The sequence below is a fragment of the Hyperolius riggenbachi genome, unplaced genomic scaffold (genome assembly GCF_040937935.1).
Source record: "Hyperolius riggenbachi isolate aHypRig1 unplaced genomic scaffold, aHypRig1.pri scaffold_156, whole genome shotgun sequence".
NCBI classification, from domain to species: Eukaryota; Metazoa; Chordata; class Amphibia; order Anura; family Hyperoliidae; genus Hyperolius; species Hyperolius riggenbachi.
The window spans coordinates 362900-388090 of NW_027152369.1; the positions used below are offsets into that span (position 1 = coordinate 362900).

A 25191-nucleotide genomic window follows, 5' to 3' on the forward strand; every position below is an offset into this window, starting at 1 on the left:
AGGTGTACTGTTTTCCCTCCTTGTAAATCTCACATTTTATGATGGACCACAGGTTCTCAATGGGGTTCAGATCTGGTGAACAAGGACGCCATGTCATTAGTTTTTCTTCTTTTATACCCTTTCTTGCCAGCCACGCTGTGGAGTACTTGGACGCGTGTGATGGAGCATTGTCCTGCATGAAAATCATGTTTTTCTTGAAGGATGCAGACTTCTTCCTGTACCACTGCTTGAAGAAGGTGTCTTCCAGAAACTGGCAGTAGGACTGGGAGTTGAGCTTGACTCCATCCTCAACCCGAAAAGGCCCCACAAGCTCATCTTTGAGGATACCAGCCCAAACCAGTACTCCACCTCCACCTTGCTGGCGTCTGAGTCGGACTGGAGCTCTCTGCCCTTTACCAACGCAGCCACGAGCCCATCCATCTGGCCCATCAAGACTCACTGTCATTTCATCAGTCCATAAAACCTTAGAAAAATCAGTCTTGAGATATTTCTTGGCCCAGTCTTGACGTTTCAGCTTGTGTGTCTTGTTCAGTGGTGGTCGTCTTTCAGCCTTTCTTACCTTGGCCATGTCTCTGAGTATTGCACACCTTGTGCTTTTGGGCACTCCAGTGATGTTGCAGCTCTGAAATATGGCCAAACTGGTGGCAAGTGGCATCTTGGCAGCTGCACGCTTGACTTTTCTCAGTTCATGGGCAGTTATTTTGCGCCTTGGCTTTTCCACACGCTTCTTGCGACCCTGTTGACTATTTTGAATGAAACGCTTGATTGTTCGATGATCACGCTTCAGAAGCTTTGCAATTTTAAGAGTGCTGCATCCCTCTGCAAGATATCTCACTATTTTTGACTTTTCTGAGCCTGTCAAGTCCTTCTTTTGACCCATTTTGCCAAAGGAAAGGAAGTTGCCTAATAATTATGCACACCTGTTATTGGGTGTTGATGTCATTAGACCACACCCCTTCTCATTACAGAGATGCACATCACCTAATATGCTTAATTGGTAGTAGGCTTTCGGGCCTATACAGCTTGGAGTAAGACAACATGCATAAAGAGGATGATGTGGTCAAAATACTCATTTGCCTAATAATTCTGCACTCCCTGTATTAAAGGGAATCTAAAACAAAAAAAACCCCGTTATTTTACCCGGGGCTTCTACCAGCCGCCGTCCCCACGTTGTCAATCAGCAATGTTCCTGCCACCCGCAGCACCCCTTCTGATCGTGCTCCTGTGGTTGGGGGCGCTCTGCGAATGCGCAGAACACATCCTACGGTGGAAGCGCGATCAATGACTTATGCGCAGTGGCCATCGACTTGCCTGGCGAAAGAGGGGTGCTGCAGTGAACTGGAGCACTGTGCAGTGACAGTGCGGGCACAGGGCGGGTGCAGGGGTGCTGGTAGAAGCCCCAGGTAAGTTAAACTGTTCTCTTTTGCTTTAGGTTCCCTTTAAGGATTCCCCATGCTGGATATTATTAAAGGTTAGGTATTCTACAAAACTGTCATGGTTGCCATCAGGACACAAGGGCTTGAAGCATATCTGTATTAACATTATAACACTGTAGTGCACATGCTAAATTAAGAAGGGGAATGGGCGAAGGTTTGTGTACTTCTGGGACTGCTTATACCAAGAGACTTACCTAAACATTCTGTTACAAAAATGGCATCCATTGGTAAAACCAACATAAAGGACATCCATGAAAATATATTCTTAAACGCACATGCACACATATTCACAAAACCTCTAATACATGACTTACCATATTTTTCAGTCTATAAAATGCTCCTGACCATAAGACGCACGCAGGTTTAGAGGACAAAAAGAGGGGGGGGGAAATAAATATACTAAACCTGGTGCACCCATTGTGAAGGGGCATTTTGTGGCATACATTTGAAATCGGCGCCGGTAGACTTGGGTGCAGGATAAAGCCGGTATGGCTGATCCTGCTTCTGCACAAGTTCAGGCTGACATGGATAGTGGGAGAATGATATAATTGGAGGCCGAATTATTGTGTTTTTTAAGCAACTTCGGCTCCGTCTTCTGATGGCGCCAACGTTACTCACTGAGCGCAGCTATAGATGTGATTCCTATTATAGTCTATGGCTGGGCCCAAATCTAGCAGCGCTGAAAAGTACTGCTCCAATTTTGTGGATTATGCCCTCTTTGTACCTCATGCCCCCTTGCATCTCTTGTTCCTCCTTGTGTCCTCGGTCTCCCTTGTGCCCTCAGCCCTTCTTTGTCCTCTATGCCCCTTTGTGTCCCCCTTGTGTCCTCCTCTATGCCCCTTTGTGTCCGCATGTCCTCCTCTGCATGGCACATTACAGGGAGTCCCCGACACTGCGGCAGGTTGAAGGTTCAGATTGTCAGGTGTTCACAAGTCAGGATCTCCCTGCATTTGAACTATAAGACGCAATTACCTTTCACCTACTTTTGTGGAAAAAAAGGGAGTCTTATAGTCAAAAGTATAGTATTTATCACCTAATTGATAAAAATAACCTTTCAGCACATTTACCGTATATACTCGCAAGCAAGCCGACCTGCATATAAGCCGACCCCCCAACTTTTACCTAAAAACAAAAAAAAAAAACAGGAAAAAAATGACCCGCAATTAAGCCAGGGGTAGAAAATGCTGGACGCGTGATCCCCCCAGTGTGTCCCAGTATAGCTAGTATAGTGCCCAGTACAGCTAGTATAGTGCCCAGTACAGCTAGTATAGTGCCCAGTACAGCTAGTAAAGTGCCCAGTATAGCTAGTAAAGTGCCCAGTATAGCTAGTATAGTGCCCAGTATAGCTAGTATAGTGCCCAGTATAGCTAGTATAGTGCCCTAGTATAGCTAGTATAGTGCCCCAGTATAGTTAGGTAGTGCTCAGTATAGCTAGTAAAGTGCCCAGTTTAGCTAGTAAAGTGCCCAGCCAACATGACTCGCAAGCCGACCCCCCAACTTTTGGCCCACTTTTTGGGGGTCAAAAATTCGGCTTGCTTGCAAGTATATACGGTACAAGCAAAATAATCACTCAAAGTAAGTCGTTCTTAACTTCATTTCAATATTACTTTTCTTGCCATAATTATATTATATTTTTGCTCCTTGGGAACTTAAAAATGTAACATACATAAAGTAAAAACAGAGGAAAACAGGTGAGAAAGCTTTGTGAGGAGGGGTGTAAGCCCTGTCAAGTTAAAGGAACTTTAATAAATCCAGGCAAGCTTTGCTTGGTCAGTTATGATTTGCAACGTCTTAGTAAATCAGGACCACCGCGCACACATTTTAATTGAAGGCAAAAAAATAAATAAACCAGGCATAGATTCTGTGAGGCTGATTGTGCAACTTCCTGTCTACACACCAACAAGATGGTTATAATCTGGAGACTGGCTGACACACAGAAGGGATTTTTGCATAACGTGCTCCTTGGGGAGTTGGTTATTTTTAACATTAGCTGCTTACCCTTTATCTTTAGCATGAACATCTGCTCCATGTTCCAACAGATATTCCACCACAGCCACTCGATTATATCCTGCTGCAAAATGGAGCGGGGTGGACTGCCGGCCTTCTATATCTCTACAATTAACGGTCTGTGCATTGCAGAGTTTCTACAATAAACATGGACACAAAAAACAAAACATGTCACTTTCAGAAAGAATGGAGGAAAACAGAGAGGAGATAAAGAACATCAGTGTTAAAGGATGAGCAGTCACAAATGGAGGATGGGGGGAGGGGGGGGGGGGGGGATGAGGTGGCAATACAAGGCTTAACTTAAAGTAAATCCTAAGTAAAAAAAAATTGCCCATTTACTTACCTGGGGCTTCTTCCAGCTCCCTGAAGTCCTTCTGCTCCCTCACTGCAATTCTGCGCTCAACCGTTCCTGAGCTGCTCCCCTCTGCAAACCTTCAGACTAAGGAGTTGCCTGGCCACTGCGCATGCTCTATTGCGCTCCAAGGTCTGGGAGCGTTCTGCGCATACGTGGTACCAATTTTTGCTAACTGCGCAAGCACAGAGCGCTCCCGGCCATGAGAGCGTGTTGGAGTAGGCACGCAGCACAGTGCCCAGTGTTGGAGGGGGACACCAGAGGAACGGCTCAGTGACCGTGAGGGACCAGGAAGACTTCAGGGGGCTGGAAGAATCCCCAGGTAAGTAGATGGGCAATTCCCCCCCCCCCCCCCCCCCCAATTTAGGTTTCCTTTAAAGTGTACCCAAGCTTATACCCAAGGAGAGGGAAGCCTCTGTATCCTCCAGTGCCCCGTCGGCGAGTACAGAACCCCATACCCCCAAAGACTATAGACAAAAGCTTGTCGAGAATCACATCAGGGCCACACGCCTCTTCTAGTATGAGCCTGGCTATACTGCACCAGCACGAGTATGTGCATGCCTGTGCAGTAAGCAGGAGTCGTTCATACTCCAGTGGCTCTATGGTAGTCATGCTCAGCGGTTGCAGCACAGCTACGCCAGAACTGGATGTTGTAGACAGTTGAAATAGATGGGATAAAGTATTTTAGACAAGACAAATAACATTTATATTGCGCTTTTCTCCTGGTGGACTCAAAGCACCAGAGCTGCAGCCACTAGGACACGCTCTATAGGCAGTGGCAGTGTTGGGTAGTCTAGCCCAAGGACTCCTTACTGAATAGGTGCTGGCTTACTGAACAGGAAGTGCTGAGAGTCTAACCCAGGTCGCCTGTGGCTGCTCTACTGCAAAGACGACTGTGTCTGCTCTACTGCGCAGACGACTTGCACATGCGCAGTAGAGTGGACACGATCGGGTTTGGCCATTTCCGCTGGAGCCCGAGCAGGAAGCCACTAGTGCACCTGCAAGCTTTGTTTATCTTTTGTTTTTTTTTCCCCCTGCCAGCGCTGGATCAGACTGACTAAGGAAGGCGAGGAATGCCTCAATAGGATCCTCATAAGAGGTAAAGCCTCATTAGGATACTGCGCCTGCTCAAGGCTCCCGACAAGCAGATCTTCCGGGATCCTAGCGCTGGATCCCCTCTGAGTAGGACGGGGGAAGCCTCTTTAGATCACAGACTACCCCTCCAGTGGTAAGTACTGCCAGTTAGTCGTGCAGCATCCGTCCTGTCTTAACATTCGACCCCAACTGGATGCAATGTAAGTGCGCATGGTATGCACTCAGGTGTGCTGGTCTGTGGATGATACCCAGCATCTTCTATCTTGCATCTACACACAAAACTATGACTTGGGTACGGACATTAGATTTTAAGTTCCTCTGAGGAGCAATAGGTGACATGACCACGGACTCTAAAATGCTGAGAAAAATATCCGAAATCTATAAATGCAAAAGACAGCACAATGAACTATACTTACCTTAACAATATCAATGTCTCCAGCTTTGGCAGCTTCTAGAAGCTGGCGATCGGCATCAGAGTTGCTGAGCGGTATACCTTCTGGAGGGGGAAGAAGACACCAAAATTTTAAGTTAAAAAAAAAAAAAGGAAGCAAAAGCTGAATGAGTCAGCGTTTGATTAACATAACATGCAACTTTGTTTTTATATAATCATTTCCCATACCCTGAAGAAGCTGCTGTACACTCTCATTGCCCATTTGAAGAGCGGTGAATCCCTGCAGTGATACAATTGCTTGGTCACAACCTGAGTTTAGCAGAATTCGGCAGGTTTGTAACTGGCCATGATGAGCTGCCCGATGGAGACATGTCTGTCCCAAGTTGTCCAATGCATTGGCCTAAAAAGAGGAATCAGTGAGGTAAAAATTACAAGGCAGTTCAGCCAGAGCAGATGCTTCAGAACATTACAGGAGAGAATTGTAGGAGGGGTTTCACCACAGTATCAACCATACCCTTCCTCCTGATCTATTCGAGAAAAGGTGAAGATTTCTTGTGGGAAAGGGGGAATCGGCTACTGATTGGAATGAAGTTCAAACCTTGGTTACAGATCCTTTTTAAAAGCCACATATTGGAATAACAGAGCTGACATATCTTTTAAGCACAGCACACAGTGCAGTTCTGCTTGGAAATGACCCCATTTGCAATTATCAATGGGTATAAAAAATGGATTTAGAACAATACATGAAATGCAAGTACACCAGGTTTCAGATTGTTTTCAATACACAGATGCATCAGACAGGGCTGGATCTACCCTCCTTGTCCTGAAACCCAGGGCTGTGGAGTCGGTCCAAAAATCCACCGACTCCGACTCCTCAGTTTAGGATTCCACCGACTCCGACTCCACGACTACGACTCCTCTAATTTGCATATTACAATTTTGTTGATTAAAAGTATGTAACATGAAATTCGTCTCTTAACTGCCAACGCTTAGGAATTTTACAAGACAACTGAAGTGAGAAGGATATGTAGACTACTATATTTATTCCCTTTAGACTAAAACTAGTCCTTGGTAAGAGTACTTGTAAAAGGTACAAACCGGAACAAAGAACATCTATCAGGCCCTAGGCAATGTAAGTGTGGGTACATGTAAGAATGATGTGCAGGTACTCTGCAGGGGAATGAGGAGATTGTAAACAGACAACACCTCTGTGTTCAATGTGCACAGCATTCTCAGTGGATTCCCTGCAGCTCTGTGGGGAGTGCATATGTAGAGTATAGTACTACTGTGTAACAAAGTAAACCTGAGACAGATGAAATTAAAGTTTTATACATACCTGGGGCTTCCTCCAGCCGCCTTCAGGATAATCAGTCCCTCGTTGTCCTCCTCCACCACCTGGATCTTCTGCTATGAGTCCAGGTACTTGAGCCAGTGAGGCGTAGTGCGCATGCACACACTCCGCCGCCAGGAGCATACTACACCTGTGCAGCACTATTGCGCAGGTACAGAATGTTCCTGGCTGTGGGAGCGGCATGCGGCCGGACAGCGCTGACTGGCTGAATTACCAGGACTCATAGCAGAAGATCCGGGTGGTGGAAGACAGTGAGGGACTGATTAGCCTGAAGGGGGCTGGAGGAAGCCCCAGGTATGTATAAAACTTTACTTTTCATCCGTCTCAGTTTCCCTTTAATTTGTAGTCACCAAACCAAATTTTAATAACATATCAAATTATTTGATTTCATCAGCAAAGGGAGTGCATACATTTGCATAAATCAGCATCAATGCAGAATTATTTCCATCTCGTTGACCATCTCTATTAGTGACACAGCTACACATCAGGCTTTATTCTTACAGCATAGATGTTATTTAGTATATATAAGAGATTCCTGTGTACACATCATATATACAGTCACAATCAGATATGTATATCTGACTTTAAAAATACGGGGACTGCTTTATTGAAGCAGCACAAGTAACTAATTTTGATTGGTTTATTTCATTTTTGTAGACTAAGCACAGCTATTACTGTATATATATACTGTATATATACATTATTTTTAATGACTTTTATCTGAGAAATAAAACATTTTATCATATTTTCTATTTTAATTACAGTTACAAATTCATTAGGAGTCGGAGTCGGAGTCGGTGCATTTTTCCCCGACTCCGACTCCAGGCACCCAAAATTGCCCGACTCCACGACTCCGACTCCACGACTCCGACTCCACAGCCCTGCTGAAACCAGATAAGTTTTCAGAGATAACCATTCCACGGCAACCATGCTGGATGGAGGCACTACAGGTTATCCAGAAACAGAGGATGTGGAACTGGCACTCGTTCATGCATTTCCTATCACATGACCAAGTACAGAACAACCAAGAAAACGTCTCGACACATGCCAGCATCACTACATGCTGCAGAGCTTCCATCCAGTGCATTTTCCTAGGAATCTCCTGTGTTTGCCTATAATCACGGAAGCATCATGAAGAAGCATTGCTTTGCCAGGGTCTGGATGCAAAACGCCTTACTTTAAGGACAACTGAAGTGAGAGGTATATGGAGGCTGCCATATTTATTGCCTTTTAAGCAGTACAAGTTTCAGGGCAGTCCTGCTGATCCTCTGCCTCTAATACTTTTAGCCATAGACCCTGAACAAGCATGCAGCAGATCAGGTGTTTCTGACATTATTGTCATATCGGACAAGATTACCTGCATGCTTGTTTCTGGTGTGATTCATACAATACTGCAGCAAAAAAGATGAGCAGGGCTGCCAGGCAAACGGTATTGCTTAAAGTGGACCTGGACTCTTGCACAGGACAAAAGGGCCATACACCCTATATGTATTTAGAAAGTTTAGCCTAATTCCCCCTCATTTGTGTCTAATCACAAATTGTAATTTGACCTCTCCCTGTGTCACGTGACTGCCAATGGCAGATAAGCTCAATTGAAAGTACAGGCTGTAAACAATATGTCTGCTTCCATGAATCAGGAAACTAGAAACTGTGCAGATTTATTTTAGGATTTGTATCCACTGTAACAAATACATGTTTTTTTTTGTGAAGGTTATTGTGCTGTTGTGTATCTTTTAGAGCAGAAAGGAGTTCTGAGTTCAGGTCCACTTTAAACGGAAATAAATATGGAAGCCTCTATATGCCTCTCACTTCAGGGCGTACTAAGCTGTGCATCAATACTAATGCGCAGGTGCAGAACACTCCCGGCCACGGAAATGCGATGAGAACAGAGTCATCAGCCACACCTCTTCAATCCCCAAACCAAATCCCTGGAGCCAGGGTGGGAGGGTAAATGGATTGTGAACTCTGCCTCCAATCACAATCCAGGAACCAGTGCAAGGGGAAGGAGGACAAGAGGCTTCTGCAGCCACTGCCCTCCTCTCACAGGTAATACCAGGAGGGGGAGTGGCAATAATCGGCATGCTGCCCACCCATAGTTGGCAGGAGAGAGAGCAAAAGTCTGTAGAACTTGTATTTGTGCAATGGGCAGCATATAACATACCCATCACTACAGGTACCCCATACTATGCATTTGTGATCATTGAACCAAAGCCAAATTGTTTATCACAGCCATCAAAGGAAACACAATTAGACTGGTCTCCTAATCTGGGAGGATTCTGCTATTTTATTTTTATACTAGTAACCTTAGCCCGTTTAATAACGGGCTAGGTCTGCCTGCACTCCTCCAGGCGCGCATGCGCACGCCCGCCCCTTCTGACCCCATCCTCCCTCCGCTCTACGCAGTCTCTGCGTCCCTGCCTGCACGGACACACACACATAGAAAGTCAGGCAAAGGGACACTTTCATATTATAGAGGATGAGCAGTTTCTGGTATAAATGCACTTTATAGGATATTGGTATAATCTGCTGCCTCTGAAGAAACAGGGTAACCCAGCGAAACGGCCGTAAGGCCAATATTTATTGCATGTATGTTTGAAGGTGTCGGGAGCTAAATAAATAGGTGACTTGCAAATTCAACTGGTGCCCGGATTGTCTACTGTTTTTGCTTTTTGGATTGATCATGTTATCTGGAGGCACAGTCGTCTGCACCGGAGGCTCCTGAGCTGCTAGTCTGGCATCTTGTGCCGATTCATTTTTCCTCTGACTACAGCAATTTATTGGAAAGGTTTCTTCCTGCAGGATGCCCACCTTCGCTTCATGTTTCAGCAACACTTCCATAACGTCATTATGACCTTTCTCTGCGGCGACATGGAGCGGGGTCAGAAAGCTGGTGAAGAAGGAAAGAAATACAGATGTAAAAAAAAGCCACATAGCAAATCTGATCCCAGTACAATCACATGCATGTAAGCAGGTAAACACATACTCTTTGGTCTTTTCGTTAACATTTGCTCCTTTCCTAAGAAGCAGCTCGCACACTTGTTTCCTCTTGGGGTAAGGGGAGCACGCAGCCAAATGCTAGAAAGAATCGAATGACAATTAAAATCAAACTAAACATAAAAAAAAACAACTTGTACACCAGATTGTCTGAATAAGCATTAATAAAATGTAAAAGAAACCTGAAGTGAGATCAATATGAATGCTGCCATTTTTACTCAATTTTTAAGGAGTATGGCAGTTGTATAGCTGCCATTACTGACCTTTTGGTTATTTTGGAGACACATCCGCAAAAGCATGAAGCCAGTCAAAAGTGATACAGCAGGATGACAGGGTGGCTTCCTGCTCTGGGAGGTGGGTGGTGTCCATCTCTCCTTGCATTTTTCTAATCATACCACAGTCTCTGTTTTTGTTTTGTTTTTTTCCCTATAGAAGACCTTCACAGAACCATATTCTTCTAGTTCTGGTGTCTGCTTGTAAGATCAACCGAAATAGCTCAGTTTCCTGTATAAATGACTGAACTGCCATATGTCCCATTTTTCAATGTTGCATCCTGCTAACTAAATATGCACATACATGTACACTTAATATGCACATTCAAAAAATTCAGCATATAAGAACATATAAACAGGAAACTAAAGGTGGCCATACATCTGTAGACTTAGTGGCCAATCAACCATCAGATCCGATAATTATTAAAATTAATAACAATAATAGTAATAATATATTAAAATGTTACCAAATTTGGTCCTAAATTGGTCAAATATGTCAGGCTGGAAAATATCAGGCTGACATGCTCGATCGGGTGTGTGGCGATATTACTGTGTGATAATTGCGAACAACAAAAGCAACGGAAACCCCTGGCCGTTTCACACTCGCGCCCCACTTGCAATACAACGTGGGCATGAACGAGGAACCAGAGTGCGGAGACCGAGGTGGACAGGTAAAGTATTAATACACCAGCATTGCTTACATGGGGGGGTACATGTACATTTGTGGGGACGCTGCCGGGGGCTGTGTGGCGACTTCACTAGGCCGATTCCTGAAAGATTTCATGCTGAAATCCGATATTCAATATTATTGTCACTGCGGGGCCTGCCAGCGCTGGAACAGCTGGCTGAGGAGAACAGGGGAAGCCTCATTAGGATCCAGAGGCTTCCCCTCATGAGGTAAGTACCCTCCCAGGGGCCCTTTTTTCCCTACAGGAAACTTCCCTAGATACGTCCGTATCACCATATGCCTCAGGATTCTCATATTGCAACTAATGACGAAAAAAGGGAGGAAGAATTCAGAATGATGGCAAATACAATTTTAAAATACATTTTTAAGCAAAGTAAAATTAGCAAAGAAATGTAAAGAACATCAGGAAGAAGAAAAGCAACATTCTTTCACTGGGGGAAAAACGCTTTTTGGGAGGGAGAGAAATGCGGCGGAGAGAAGTCTATTTTCCCTGGAGTACCATCATGCTAGGAAATGGGGTCAGACAGATGACCTCTGAATAGTTTAAGGCATGAATAACATTGAATCTGTGTTACTTCACTCTGCAGTATGACATCCATTGCTTTTCCAGGATAGCAGAGGCGGGACAGAATTCTCATGAGAAAGTGGAAACTCATCTAATGTTAGAGGTACTTTCAGGGTACTGCAGGAAATAAGATGACAAGCCTGAAGCCAATGACTCAGTACAGCTTTTTACATGTATTGTGATAAACAGATAACCCTCTCACCACAAGGTAAAGTGCTCTAGCAGCTGGAGAGAAAGTACCTAGAGATGTCCGGATAGTGTACTGGTTAAGAGCACCACTCAGGGGCATAGCTAGAAATTATGGGGCTCCATTGCAGAAATTCGATAGGGCCATCAGACCTACGCACTCGTGAGCTATGGCACCTGTACTAATCCTATGGGATATAAGTTGACTGGGCAATGTACTTTCCTATGCAGTGTACAATCCAAACAGTCTATGTGCACTGAGAAAAAAGTCAGAGGGTGGAGAAAATCAGGAAAATAAATAGTGAACACATCAAGTACCGCTTGGGCCCCTTTGCTCCAGGGACCTTGGCAGTTGCCACGGCTGCTATGGCTATTGCTATGCCCCTGTTGACATAGGGTATAAATCCTGGCTGGTGACAGTACGTATTCAGTAGGCAAGACCACCTAACACTGCAGTGTGGCCAATTGAGTGTGTCCTTAGGGGCTGCAGTTATTTGAGTATTTCACGTCAGACAGGAGAAAAAAAACCTATACAAATGTTACCATCAACTGCTTCCAGACCACCGCTAGTTAAAACGATGCTGCATTTGTGGCTGCTTAAAGTGATTCCAAGCAGAAGCTGGAGATCAAAATAGGATACTTGCTTTAAAAGAGGGAAGTCTCAGGATCTTATTCAGGATTCCCTCGCTACACCGTGACCCCCCGTGACTCCACATCGGGGCCGCGCAGCTCCTCTTCCTATAGCATGGCCACGCAAGTCCGCATGGGCAGTAGCACAGAGACCGCGGCTCCAGCTTACTGTGCATGCAGGCTTGTCCGGCCACACTACAGGAAGAGGAGTTGCAGCATTGTGCACTGCCACCACTCCAATAGACTTCCCCCACCCCCCTCACCTCCTCCAATCCAGCAATGGGACCCCCGAAACTTCGTCAACAAGGGACTTGTCGAGCAGAGCGCAGGAGAGTTACCCTCCGTAAACAAGCACAACCGCACTAAGCAGGTTGCCTCACATCTGCACAGTAGCGAAGAGTTGCTCAGGCTCAGCAGAAAAACCCCAAGCAACACTGTGCAGACAACAGGCACACACTCTGTCATGGGCGAACTTAGGAGGGTGCCAGCACTCAATCGGTGGTCAGGAGTACAGACGGTCAATGAGATGTAAATAATTTCTAGTTGATGCAGGATTACCGATAAGCAAATTTATGCATCTTGAAAATGGACCAGTCAAATTATACCTCAGCAGGATTTGATTGGTTGCATCTCAATGACCATCCCTAGTTAGGAGGAGGAGGTGGAAAGCCTCTGGATGACGTAATTATGTGATTTTTTTTTCTTCACTCGATCTCACAGGTTTGCTTTAACTCAATATTTTCAATTAAATATCCATTTGACTTGCGAGAGTCTACAATTATTATTACTGTGTATTTACTGCGGACAGTTTGTGCAGGACTTTTCAGATTATTTAATGTTTAAACTCTGCAAAGTTCATCCGCCCAGGAACCGCAACATACTTCCTTCAGAAAACTCACCAGAGCAGTTTCGTGAGTTTGGGGATGTTTGAAGTTGACCATTTCAAGAGAGAGGTGCTTTTTCACACGCGCCGCATCGGCTTCTCTCGCTGCCAGCAGCAATGAGTGACCTTTAAATTCATCTGGATGGGAAAAAAGAGGCAGGTCACTAAGTGTAAAAAAGAAATGCACAAATTCCTACCTGAAGAAGCATTCCTAACTGAAATTGTACACTCTTCAACTTCCTTCTTCAGATAGAAAACCCGAGATCCCCATAGAGAAACAAATTATTGGGCAACCAAATACTGTTGGAGAAGAAAAATCACACAGAAGCCTTGATCTCTATAACTAATTGGGTTGAAATAAAGTGTATTCGAGACGAACCTCGGGTCAAAAAATGGATATTTACCTAAGGACCACTTTTGCTGCTCATGGACCCCAGAAAGAATTCTGACAAGAGCTTAGTCAGATTTCTGATCCTGGCCGCACGCCTTTTTATACACAAGCGCGGCCGTACTATTACTACATGAGTATGGTGGATGCGGCTCTGCAGTAAGTCAGAGCTGCTCGTGCTCCGTTCTACTGCGTAGGTGCAGTCATGCCCATACAGGTGCAGTACGGCCATGCTCTTGCATCCCTGCAGGAGGATCCGTGCATACTTACAGCTAGAGCTGTGGAGTCCGTACAAAGATCACCTGACTCAGACTCCTCAGTTGATGAAACCACCTACTCCAGGAACCCAAAAATGTCACCAACTCCACAGCCCTGCTTACAGCCTTCAGTAAACCCTGATTTTCAAAAGAATAATGCATGCAGGTGCATCCGTGCGTTCCTAAAGCCTTTGTGTTGTGGGCGACTGCTTAGTTTGGGCAACGTAGGCTATGGAGTCGCCAAAGACATCTTTGTTGTGGGCAGTGGCTTAGTGCGGTAGTTGTGCATTCACACAGCTGCCTCCATGCACACTTCTAGCCTTTGTTTAGTTTATAGGATACGAGGGAGCAGAATAGGACTGCGACTGAAAGACAAACTATACTACTCTGAAAATCCCTGGATGCTAACCACAGATCAACATGCCACAACTTACATGCTAAGCATTCCTTGAGCTGCGGAGTTGGAGCCAGATCAATTGCACTCTTGTTATGGCAGTTGAGCATGTTGGGATCTGCTCCGTAGCTCAGCAGAAGGGAGCACACCTCCACTCGGTTCTTGGAGGCCGCTTCATGGAGAGGAGTGAATTGCCAGAGGTCCATCGCATTCACACAGGCACCATGCTAAAGACAAGCAGATTCTGGTCATTAATCATTATCAGTTCATTCATGTTCTACAGTTATTTCAAACAGACAAATAATGCTCAACTACATGCAGCAGAAGCCGCGTGTTTTACTTTGCGTGCCCCAGCCATGAAGAAGTGTACCTGCTCTGGATAGTGTACAGGTTAAGGGCTCTGCCTCTGACACAGGAAACTTGCGTTTGAATCTTGGCTGTTCCTGTTCAGTAATCCAGCACCTATTCAGTGAGGAGACCTTGGGCAAGACTCCCTAACACGGCTACTCCCTACTGAGCGCACCATAGTGGCTGGAGCTTTGGCGCTTCGAGTCCGCCACAAGAAAAGTTCCGTTTCTCGTCAATTTAGAGGAAAGCCAATTAACTTATCTGTATTTTTTGGGGATGTGGGAGGAAACCTGGAGTGCCCAGAGGAAACCCACACAGACACAGAGAACATACAAAATCTGCACAGATGGTGCCTTAACTAGGATTCGACCCAGCGCTGCGAGGTGAGTGCGCTAACAACTACGCCATCATCAGGACTAAAGTTGTTAGGTTTCTATACAGCGACAGCCACAAGCAGCAGAACATGACAAGAGAACCTGCATCCTCCTCTCTCACAGAGTACGGCGGAGAGTGTGATAAAGCTGTGCCGTCTTTATAGCTGGATGCGCAGCTATAAATACTGTACTTAACATTCAATGATCAAACCCATACAAGCACATCAAACAGTAGACTAAAAGATTACCTTTACTAGAAGTTCTGTTACTTCAAAGTGGCCATAGGAACAGGCATTGTGAAGTGGCACCAAATCCCTAAATCAAACAGGAAGAAAGATTTCAATAACGCTGGCCACACATCAGAATAGCGTACACTCACAATGAAATATATATAGATATTTATATATAGACACACACCTCCAGAGTATATAAAAAAAATGCACAGTATGTGAATGTTGATGATAAAAACAAAAAAGTGAAATGCAGCAGCCGGAAATCTGAAGGGAAAAGAAATGCGAACAATATTCTTTGCTGCCACTGCACGGAGAGTGGTGCGCAGAGGCAGGTCATGGACCACCAGGGAATGTGCCCGTGTACCCGTCTCCACTGTGTCGTCGTATGCCCCGTGCAGCCTCGGGTACACCTTAAAAAATGGGCGCCAAATGTTTATGGCAAACAGAGCCTGTGTTTCAGCATTTGCCCACTTGAAGCAGTTTGCTTTTGTGCCACTTCAGCTGGGTTCACACTGAGGAGTTGTATTGCATACCCTGTAAGAACAGGAATGCAAAGCATATGGAAAATTTTGGCGCTATAAAAAAAAAAAAAAAAAAAAAAGGAAAAAGTTGCATTGTGCGTTACACATGCGACGCATCCAGTCATTTCAGTATGCTTTACCGCAACTTAAAACATCCATGTTGTCTGGTGCCGCACAGCATGCCTCGCGTTATGCCAACCCATCCTTTGTACCATGAAGGCACTGATGCGATTGCACCGTGCCTTAGCAATGCGATTACAGTGTTCAACGCAACATACCACAACGCCCTAGTGTGAACATACCCTCTCTCTAGGCTATATAGCCAGATAGCATGTCTGTACCGTACTCATGCCCTACAGTTTCAACCCAACAACTGAGCAAAGATTGATAAGGGCAACACAGACAGTGTTTGTATGGGACTGAAAACTTCTCTTTCTGCCTACTTATATTGCATTTCACCCATTTTTGCATTACTGGATTATGGCCAATACTATCCGATAAAAGACTTATTTGCTGAAGGTCAATTCTAGCACATGGCTAGCGGATCATTGAGCTGAGCGGTCGTACCCTTTATCCTTGGCATGAACATCTGCTCCATACTGAAGTAGCAGCTGGACAACTTTGACACGATTATAGCCTGCCGCTAAATGGAGAGGAGTTGACTGCAAGCAAAAAAGAAATGTCATTGAAACCACACTGAAAGTAAAGAAGCTTAATTATCTAACACACAGTAACAATACAAGTATTACTGAACTTGGGCTTTAATTTACTAATTGCATTACAATGGCTGTTAAGCCCCATCTACACGATACGATTCTTTATACGATTCGATTAAGATTCTATTTACGATCCGATTAAATCCGACATGTCCGATCGGGATTCGATTCAATTCGATTTGCCATTGCAAGACAATGGCAAATTGAATTGAATCGAATCCTGATCGGACATGTTGGATTTAATCGGATCGTAAATAGAATCTTAATCGAATCGTATAAAGAATCGTATCGTGTAGATGGGGCTTTAGTTACAAGTAAGAAATTATTTTCTTCCTAATTAAATGATTCAATCAACTTTTAAAAGGGCAGCTAAACACCATACTGAACAAGGCAAATTTTCAAAGCAATAAGCATAATGTGGAGAATAGAACCTTTCAAGTTTAAAAAATCTCTTCTGCGTCTGCCTGAAGCAGTGCACTGGATACACACAGACTAAAGGTGGCCACACATCAATTTTTAAAATATCTGTCCAATTTAAGAATTGCAATACATTTTTTCTGACATTTCAAAAATCTGACCAATGCGCCACTCACCTATGTCCAATTTTTCCCCAATTATGATCAAAATGATTAGAAACTCTGAAAAAAATGCTAGGGTGTGTATATTAATAAAGTGACAATCTACCACACACCATACAATCTTTAGAAAAATTGAAGAAATATTTCCAGCATTCCAGATCGATAAAAAACGGGAAATCCGATTCTCAGTCGAATGAAAAAAAAAAAAAAAAACGCTTTAGATATTTCAGGAAATCCGATCTTTTTTTATCAAATTGCCGTAAAATCGGCTCAGTTTATTGTATCGTGTGTGGCTACCTTTAAAGCTGATCCTTGGCAGCCGTCCTGTGCCCTCGTCGCAGCTCCGCTCCCAGCCGGTGGCCCGGAGTCCCGTACAAGAGGCCTACTTGCGTTCCAGCGTGCGGCTCACGTAGTCGCGCTGACGCCATCCGGACTGTGCTGCGCAGTATAGTCCGGATGATGTCAGTTTGAGCCGCATGGTGAAGCGCAAGCCAGGTCTGCATCTGCAGCGGAGGGGACCGGGAGGCACTGGAGCTGCGGCGAGGGCACAGGACGGCTGCCAGTTGCTGGAGGAAGCCCCAGGTAAGCAGATATTTACCTTTTTATTTATCCTGGAGCTTCCCTTTAACACATTTTGGATAAGGCAGAGGCTTCTCCCATCATGCTCCAACAAGGCATTCCAGCGTTGAGACCTGAAGATCGCGAGTGCATGACCGCACTCCGCCTGCGCAGTAACACGGACCTGTTTGGCCTTTGGCGGAAAAAAGCACAGCCCGATCTGATTCTTGCTACTGCACATGCTCGAGCCATCGACAGGTTTCCATCCACTAGGAATAAGTCCTAGTGTGAGAGCGGACACTGTGTCCAGCACTGTTTACTAGACACAGAACTACAAATCCCATGATCCCTAGCAGTGGCTGGTGGGTGTTACAGAGCTGATGTCATTTCGTAGATCTGTTTGTCCTGCGACAATGGTTTGTAAATTGTCAGTAACTAATCATTTGTTATGTCAATACCAAAAGTGAAACCATGTTTAAGTAAATTTTACAGAGGAGTACAAGAGATGACAGACTAGCAAAAAATGCAGCAATATCGTCACTAAATACACAGGAACAACAAATCTTTCCAGCTCTTTGCCCGTAATTTTCCTTTAATCCATAAAAATGTAACGTAGTAAAGAGGGTTTAAACCAGGCTTTCTCAACCAGGGTTCCTTGAGTACTCTGCAGGGGTTCCTTGGCATTTTTCCACATCGTGGGGATGTATAATAGAGCACACTATAATAGGTGGTACTGTAACAAGAAGCACTAAATTAGGGGCTTAGGAGGCAGTATGAGTGGCAGTGCAATAGGGGTAGTGAAATAAACAGCCACACATACTTTTAAAGACCATGCCTCCTGCAAAATAAATGCGGGGGTTCCTCGAGATCAAAAAATTGTTAGCTTTTGGATCTCAAGGAACCCCTGCAATTTGCAGGGTTCCTCCAGGGTAAAAAGGTTGAGAAAGGCTCTTTTAAACTGTATGTTTGTTACGAAAAAACAAAACAAAACAAAGCAGCATAGGTGCACAACATGCTAAATAACAGCGGTTAATAATCTCACCTTTCTTCCATCGCTTGCGTGGCAATTGACATTAAGAGGGGTGAGCAATGCCATCATTTTCTCCTCATTTCCGCTCCTAGATTTAGAAAAAGGACAGCTTTTTGTCATGATGTGAAGACTAGAAGTTGCAACTAAACTCTTTTTAAAGAAGCACAGTCCTGTCGCTCTGGTGTAGCTGCAGCCTGCTTGCTCAGCCGTCTAATGCTGGATACACACTGTTCGTTCCCGCACTAGATTCCAGTCGATGCGCCGCTTGATTCCCGTCGATTCGTTTATTTCCAACATGTCCGATTCGCGTTTCGATGGATCGTTGGGTCGATTTGCCATACTTTGCATGGCAATCGACCTAAAAATCATCGAAATGCGCTCGGAAATGTTCGGGAATAATCGATTCGCCGGGAATAGAGCGGCGCATTCGATGCGGGAACGAACCGTGTGTATTCAGCATAAAAGCTGAGCTTTGTCTGCTAGTTAGGAGTCAATTTCATTGGCTCCTGATTTTGTGATCAATCACAGTGAACCAATCACAGTGAACCAATCACAGTAATCACAGAATGGAAAATCAAAAGTTAAAACAGAAGAAATTTGCAATAATGCAGGTTGGAGTGAGCATGTGATGTCTCCCATGATGCATCACTGCTTAAAGCGGAATATAACCCTACATTTCAACTTTGCTCTAAAACATGATTTACAGCATATTATATGCAACCAGCATTTTTTTTTTTTACTAGACCAGCATTGGAAGGGTTACACACAGAGCTTTAAAGTTCCATGGAGAGACATGCAGACGCATCCAAAGCTTAAATATATACATTTAAGTAAACACAATGTAACAAGTGGTGAATGTTACACACTCTTTGGCTGTCCTCCAGCTCCTGCACAGTCAGAGAGAGTGAGTCACATTCCTCACTTGTTACATTGTGTTTACTTAAATGTATCTATATAAACTTCGGATGCGTCTGCTTTTCTCTCCACGGAACTGTAAAGCTCTGTGTGTAACCCTTTCAATGCTGGTCTAGTAAAAAAATGGTGGTTGCATATAATATGCTGTAAATAATGTTTTAGAGCAAAGTTGAAATGCAGGGTTATATTCCGCTTTAATATGCAAATTATCCCTTGTTGCCTTTAATCCTTAAAGTGTACCTGAGACGAGGTAGAACAAAAGTTTTCTACATACTTGGGGCTTCCTCCAGCTCCCTCCATGCAGACAGCTCTTTTACCGTGGTCTAGAGCCTAATAGATCCTCCTGTAGCAGCCCCATTCTCTGCAGCCTGTTGGCGCAGGCGCCGTGCGGCCAAGCACGCTCCCCCATCTCGCAGCTGACGGGAGCAGGGCAGGCATGTGCAGTATGCCCAACTGGCTGCGGAGAATGGGGCTGCTACCAAAGGATCTAGGATGCTTTGGACCGTGGCATTGGAGCGTTCTGCACAGAGGGGGCTACAGGAAGCCCAAGGTATGTATAAAACTTTTGTTCTACCTAGTCTCAGGTTCATTTAAAAGGAGCCAGAGGTGTTCAGTCCCAAAGTGGTTAAAGTGTGATAAATTTATCTGAACTAGGTGATTACGTTGGCTCACACATGCAGTGGCACGCGTTGTCTGAAGAATCGTGCAAGATCCACCAAGCACATTATAGTTGTACTTCAATGAAGTTTACAACACAATATAGGGTTCTAGTCCACACAGAGTTTGACATGCCAGGCCTATGTTGCGTGAGCCTGCAGCCTATAGACCTGACCAGTCTCACAGGTCACTGGACAAGGAGAACAGCGTGCATCTCCCTCATGTAACTCAGAATGTCAATTTGGATCTCATTGCTCTTCAGATCCTTTTCACTGCAGTAGCTTCTATAAAAGCAAATTCAAAACCTCAGGTCCTGCTAGGAATAAAACAACTGGCTTCTAACGATGTAAGTGTAACAGTCATGATGAGTATTTTATGTACTATTTGGAACAAGGTTTTAAGATTATTTGTATTAAAGCATGGGATAAAGGGAACCTGAAAAGAGGTATATGGAGGCTGCCATATGTATTATCTTTTAAACAATACCAGCTCCCTGGCAGTCCTGCTGATCTGTCTGGCATCAGTAGTTTCTGAATTACACACACCTGAGACAAGCATGTGGCTAATCTAGTCAAACTTTAGTCAGACACAGCTGATGAGCATGCTTGTTCAGGGTATAGGTGTTCAAGGCAGAGGATCAGGACTGCCAGGTAACTGGTATTGTTTAAAAGGTAATAATTATGGCAGCCTTCGTACACCTTTCACTTCAGGTTCCCTTTAACCCTCCTGGCGGTATGAAAAATTCCGCCAGGAGGCAGCACGGCAGTTTTTTTAAATCATGTAGCGAGCCCAGGGCTCGCTACATGATAGCCGCTGCTCAGCGGCACCCCCCCGCCCTCTTCGATCGCCTTCGGCGATCTCCGATCAGGAAATCCCGTTCAAAGAACGGGATTTCCTGGAGGGCTTCCCCCCCATCGCCATGGCGACAGGGCGGGATGACGTCACCGACGTCATTGGGAGTCCCGATCCACCCCTTGGCGCTGCCTGGCACTGATTGGCCAGGCAGCGCACGGGGTCGGGGGGGGGCGCGCGCCGCAACGGATAGCGGCGATCGGGCGCGTTTGGCGTCATGCGGACACGCTTTACGGCTCTTTACGACGGGGAATGCGGAAGAAGAGGACGCTTTGCCGGAGGACGACTGGCGGTCGGCCGAAAACGAAACTTAGCGGCGGAGGGAGACCGGAGGGCACCGAAGGACCGGCGCGGGCACAGGACGGCTGCAGGAGGCTTGGGAAAGCCCCCAGGTAAGTGAATTTATTTTTCCCCGCCGGTTAAGGTTCCCTTTAAGTATTTATTTTGTCAGCTGAGATTAAAAAACATTTTAGCTTCTTTACATGGTCTTTGTGTGTTAAGCAGCTGCCAAGTAAAATTCCTTGTAAGTGCAAACTTATTTGGCCAAATAAAATGGTTCTGATTTTTTAAGACCACATACCGAGCACTTTCCAACAATTCATCCTTCTTGTAGTCCCCTGCAGAGAGAAAACACCACAATCAATACTGTGCAAGTAATAATTTAACAGTCAGAAGGCATTTAATGGACCAACAACATGAAAATTGTAAAAGTTTACCCTCTAGCCAACCGGGTCACGCCGATGGGCGTGGCGGTAGCCTCAGGACCGCCTAACGCCGATCGGCGTAAAGTCTTGGGGCTCTCTTTTGCAGGAGATCGCGCGCATTTACTGCTTAGTGGGAGCTCCGCCTTCAGTCTCCGAGCAGTCTTCGACACGGCTGTCCCCCTTGGGCACCAGAGAGCGACTGGCTCTCATAGGCTGAAGCCTATGACAGCCGATCGCCTTGATTAGCTGGCGGGGGGTGGGGGGAAATGTAACAAAAATAAAAAAAATAAAAACAAACACAGGTGGCATCAGACCCCACCAGAGAGCTCTGTTGGTGGGGAGAAGGAATCACTCGTGTGATGTGTTGTGCGGCCCTGCAGCTTGGCATTAAAACTGCAGTGGCCTATTATACAAAAAAAAAAAAAAAAAAAAAAGGCCTGGTCGTTGGGGGGGGGGGGGGGGGGGGGGGGGTTAACACTGTGGTCCTCAAGAGGTTAAAGGGCAACTTTAACCCAGGACTGAACTTCATCCCAATTAGTAACAGATACCCTCTTTCCTACAAGAAAGCTTTACATTTTGTGTAATAGTTCACTAGGGACATCTGAGTGGCTGATATGGAGGAGAACCCCCTCCCACGGTGTGATATTTTAGCCGTGGCTATGACATTTTCCTGGCTGTTAACCTTGTTGCATTGTGGGAGATAATGCATGTGCTGTTGCCAAGCAAGCAGCACCTCTCTCTGTGCATAAAAAAAAAAAAAAAGACAAAATAAAAACCCTCTTACCCAGGGGTGTCCAAACTTTTTAGACAAAGGGTCATATTGCTGTTCTTGAGGGTGCTAAGGGGCCGAAATAACAATATGAAACATTTTTTTTTCTGATTGGCATTAGTTACACCAGGGCTGCCCAATAGGTAGATCGCGATCTACCGGTAGATTGCGACCTCCTGTAGAGTAGATCGCGGCCGGGTGGCTGTGTCTTGTCAGAATCTGCAGCCGCATAACCGCGGCTGTCAGATTTTGCTGCCATAGCAGCATCAGTGAGGAGAGGGGAGAGGTGCGGCTGAATGGGAGGCGTGGCTGAGGAGAGGAGCAAATGAGGATATCGCATCTCCTCCCCACAAGGCTAGGAGGACTTGTACAGCGTCTCCTCCCCTCCAACCTGCCTGTGACTCAGAGCCTCTTCCAAAGTTGCCAACCGTACAGACGGCATCCAGTTCCCGGCTAGCATAGAGAGAGCAGAGAAAGCTCTCCTTAGGTCAGTAGTGCTGCCCGAGTGCCATCTTCCTCTGTGTCCTGCTTCTGCTGCTTTGCAGCTGTATCGTCAGACATATTCACAGCATGCATCCTCCAGCCACTGCCCACTGATAAGCTGTCAGCAATGAGGGAGCTGCATGCAACAGCAGCACAGCTGAGGATGCCTCCGTGCTGAAATGTGATAAGCATGGTCACCCTTCCTGGAAAACAGCATGGGGTCACGGGAGTGATGAGAGAAGGGGGAAGCTGTTCTCCAGGCAAGGCATGGCGGTTGATGAGGTCGGGTGTGAAGGAGAGTGTGATTTTCAGCAGAAACCAGAGCTGAGCTTTGTGTAAATAATTATCCTGTAAATAGCACTCTGCTCTGAAACTGCAAATGCATTGTTTTATCTTAATAATGGCAATATGGTAGCAGCAGTTCTGTGTGTGTCTACTGAGTTAACTTCCTGCTGTATAGCCAGAATCTGGCACAGCCAGAAACTACTTTTTCTCTATTCAGAACTATGCCTAACTATGCTGGGGTATGGGGGTAGAATCGAGACACGGGGGGGGGGGGGAACATCGAGACACTGGGGAGGGTGGGGTAGATCTCCTGGGCTCAGCAATTTCTAAAGTAGCTCGCAAACCGAAAGAGTGTGGGCAACCCTGAGTTACACCATGCCTGTGACATTTTGTCAAATAAAACATTTCCATGGGAAATAACCCATACAATGTGTGCAGTTAGCATGTCCCTTTCAGTATATAGGCATAGTGCTACTGACACCATTACTGCTGCTGGCACAGTGGCGGCTGCTAATCAGTGGCTGCTACAGCTGTTGGCATAGTGGCAGCTGCTGATCAGTGGCTGTTATTGCTGCCGGTACAGTGGCAGCTACTGCTGCTGGCACAGTGACGGTTGCTAATCAGTGGCTGTTACTGCTGCTGGCACAGTGGCGGCTGCTAATTAGTAGCTGTTACTGCTACAGTGGTGATTGATAACTTACAGGCATGCAAAAAGGGGGGGGGGGGGGCACCACAGCTATGGCTTACAAGCTGTAGAGAGCTTTGTTGACCTATATTCTTTTTTTAAACTTCTCACTCTGCAACATCAAGATTTTTTGTTTCCCACTCATATCTTTCAGATGTATACATATCAGTTGTACTTCTGAGTAAAATGCACTATAAATTACTTTTCCTATGTCACTGTCACTTACAGTAACTGGACTACGGCAACATCCTTCTATCTGGTCTCCCTATGACCCGAATTGCCCTACTGCAGTCCCCCATGAATGCGGCAGCCAGAATTATCCACTCCTCCCATCGCTCCACCACGGCGGATCCCCTCTGAGTCCCTCCACTGGCTTCCTATCCAGTCCAGAATCAGATTCAAGATACTGTCTGGCCTACAAATCTGTTGACAAAACCTGCCCAACCTACATTTCCGATCTTACCCAGAGGTACACGCCTAGCCGCTCACTCCACTCCTTCAATGAACTTCGCCTGACTGCACCCCGCATCACCCAATCCCATGCAAGCCTTCAGGACTTCTCAAGAGCTGCTCCAACGCTATGGAACTCCCTACCTCCCCCCTAGCCTTTTGTCACTTACAGTAAGAAGCAAAAATCTCACAAATGTTGGACTACTCCAATGTCATAGTGGATTCTCAGGGTTGTCTTTATATTCAAAGGTATTTGCTAAAGGTCAGTTACTGAGTGCAACAGTACGTGAGGGGGAAGGCCAGCCGGTATTATTGCTGTTATTTTTTTTTATAGATCCTTTCAAGGGTGTGATTTTTGTAAATTAGAGATTTATCCCTCTGGGAGAAACTTAGGAGGACCTCAGTAAAAATAGGAGTTTGTCAATTAGAATGAAAAAACAAAACTGCAAAGTTTTACCTGTCAGTACTGCTTTTGCGGATGGATCCGATAAATCCACAGCTGTCCTGTTGTCTGTGTTGCGAATTGTTGGATCTGCTCCATGTTGAAGTAGCACTTCATTAAGAAAAAAGGAAAAAAAACACTTAGTACAAAAATGTAACATAAGGTCACACTGAACTCCAAACCGAGGATTTTTTTCTATTTTAAAAAGGAACTTTTACCATGTTTGGTAACAAGGAACATTTTCTGCTTTAAATACCCACGATAAGAGATGTTTGGTTGGATACACACTTGCTGCATTAGAAGGATAACACAGTTCAATAGAAACCACAAGAGTTTTGTTGGGGGTCCAAAATTTTGCAAATAAATACAAAAAAATATTTCTATAAGATCAATCATCAATCAAACTTCATGAAATATGGACGTCAAGCCAGCCGACGACAATTGGTGTGCTAGCCTTAAAGAAAACCTGTCACTAAAAAAGTTCCCCTGGGGGGGTACTCACCTCGGGTGGGGGAAGCCTCCGGATCCGATCAAGGCGTCCCCCATCCTCCTGTGTCCCACAACGGTCTCACTGTGCCCCTCCGAATAGTGGGGATGTAAATATTTACCTTCCCAGCTCCAGCGCAGTATCGCCTCTACACTCAGAGATAGGCAGAAATAGCCGATCGCTGTCGGTCCGCTCTATTTCCCAGGCGCAAGTTT

At 45.4% G+C, this 25191-nt stretch overlaps 1 protein-coding gene across 1 annotated transcript in view; it reads right to left on the minus strand.

Moving 5' to 3' along the window:
* Window positions 1-24600, minus strand: part of LOC137543675 (poly [ADP-ribose] polymerase tankyrase-2-like) — a gene marked incomplete at its 5' end in the record, with an annotated part of 57762 nt that extends 33162 nt beyond the window's left edge. Inside the window, 12 exons of the mRNA XM_068264798.1 lie at window positions 3435-3580; window positions 5307-5386; window positions 5510-5681; window positions 9441-9519; window positions 9616-9707; window positions 12867-12988; window positions 13930-14116; window positions 14860-14926; window positions 15933-16027; window positions 18260-18335; window positions 21252-21288; window positions 24505-24600. Coding sequence (XP_068120899.1) covers window positions 3435-3580; window positions 5307-5386; window positions 5510-5681; window positions 9441-9519; window positions 9616-9707; window positions 12867-12988; window positions 13930-14116; window positions 14860-14926; window positions 15933-16027; window positions 18260-18335; window positions 21252-21288; window positions 24505-24600 — 1249 coding nt within the window. The remainder of the gene's footprint in view (window positions 1-3434; window positions 3581-5306; window positions 5387-5509; window positions 5682-9440; window positions 9520-9615; window positions 9708-12866; window positions 12989-13929; window positions 14117-14859; window positions 14927-15932; window positions 16028-18259; window positions 18336-21251; window positions 21289-24504) is intronic.
* Between the last annotated feature and the right edge of the window lie 591 nt (window positions 24601-25191).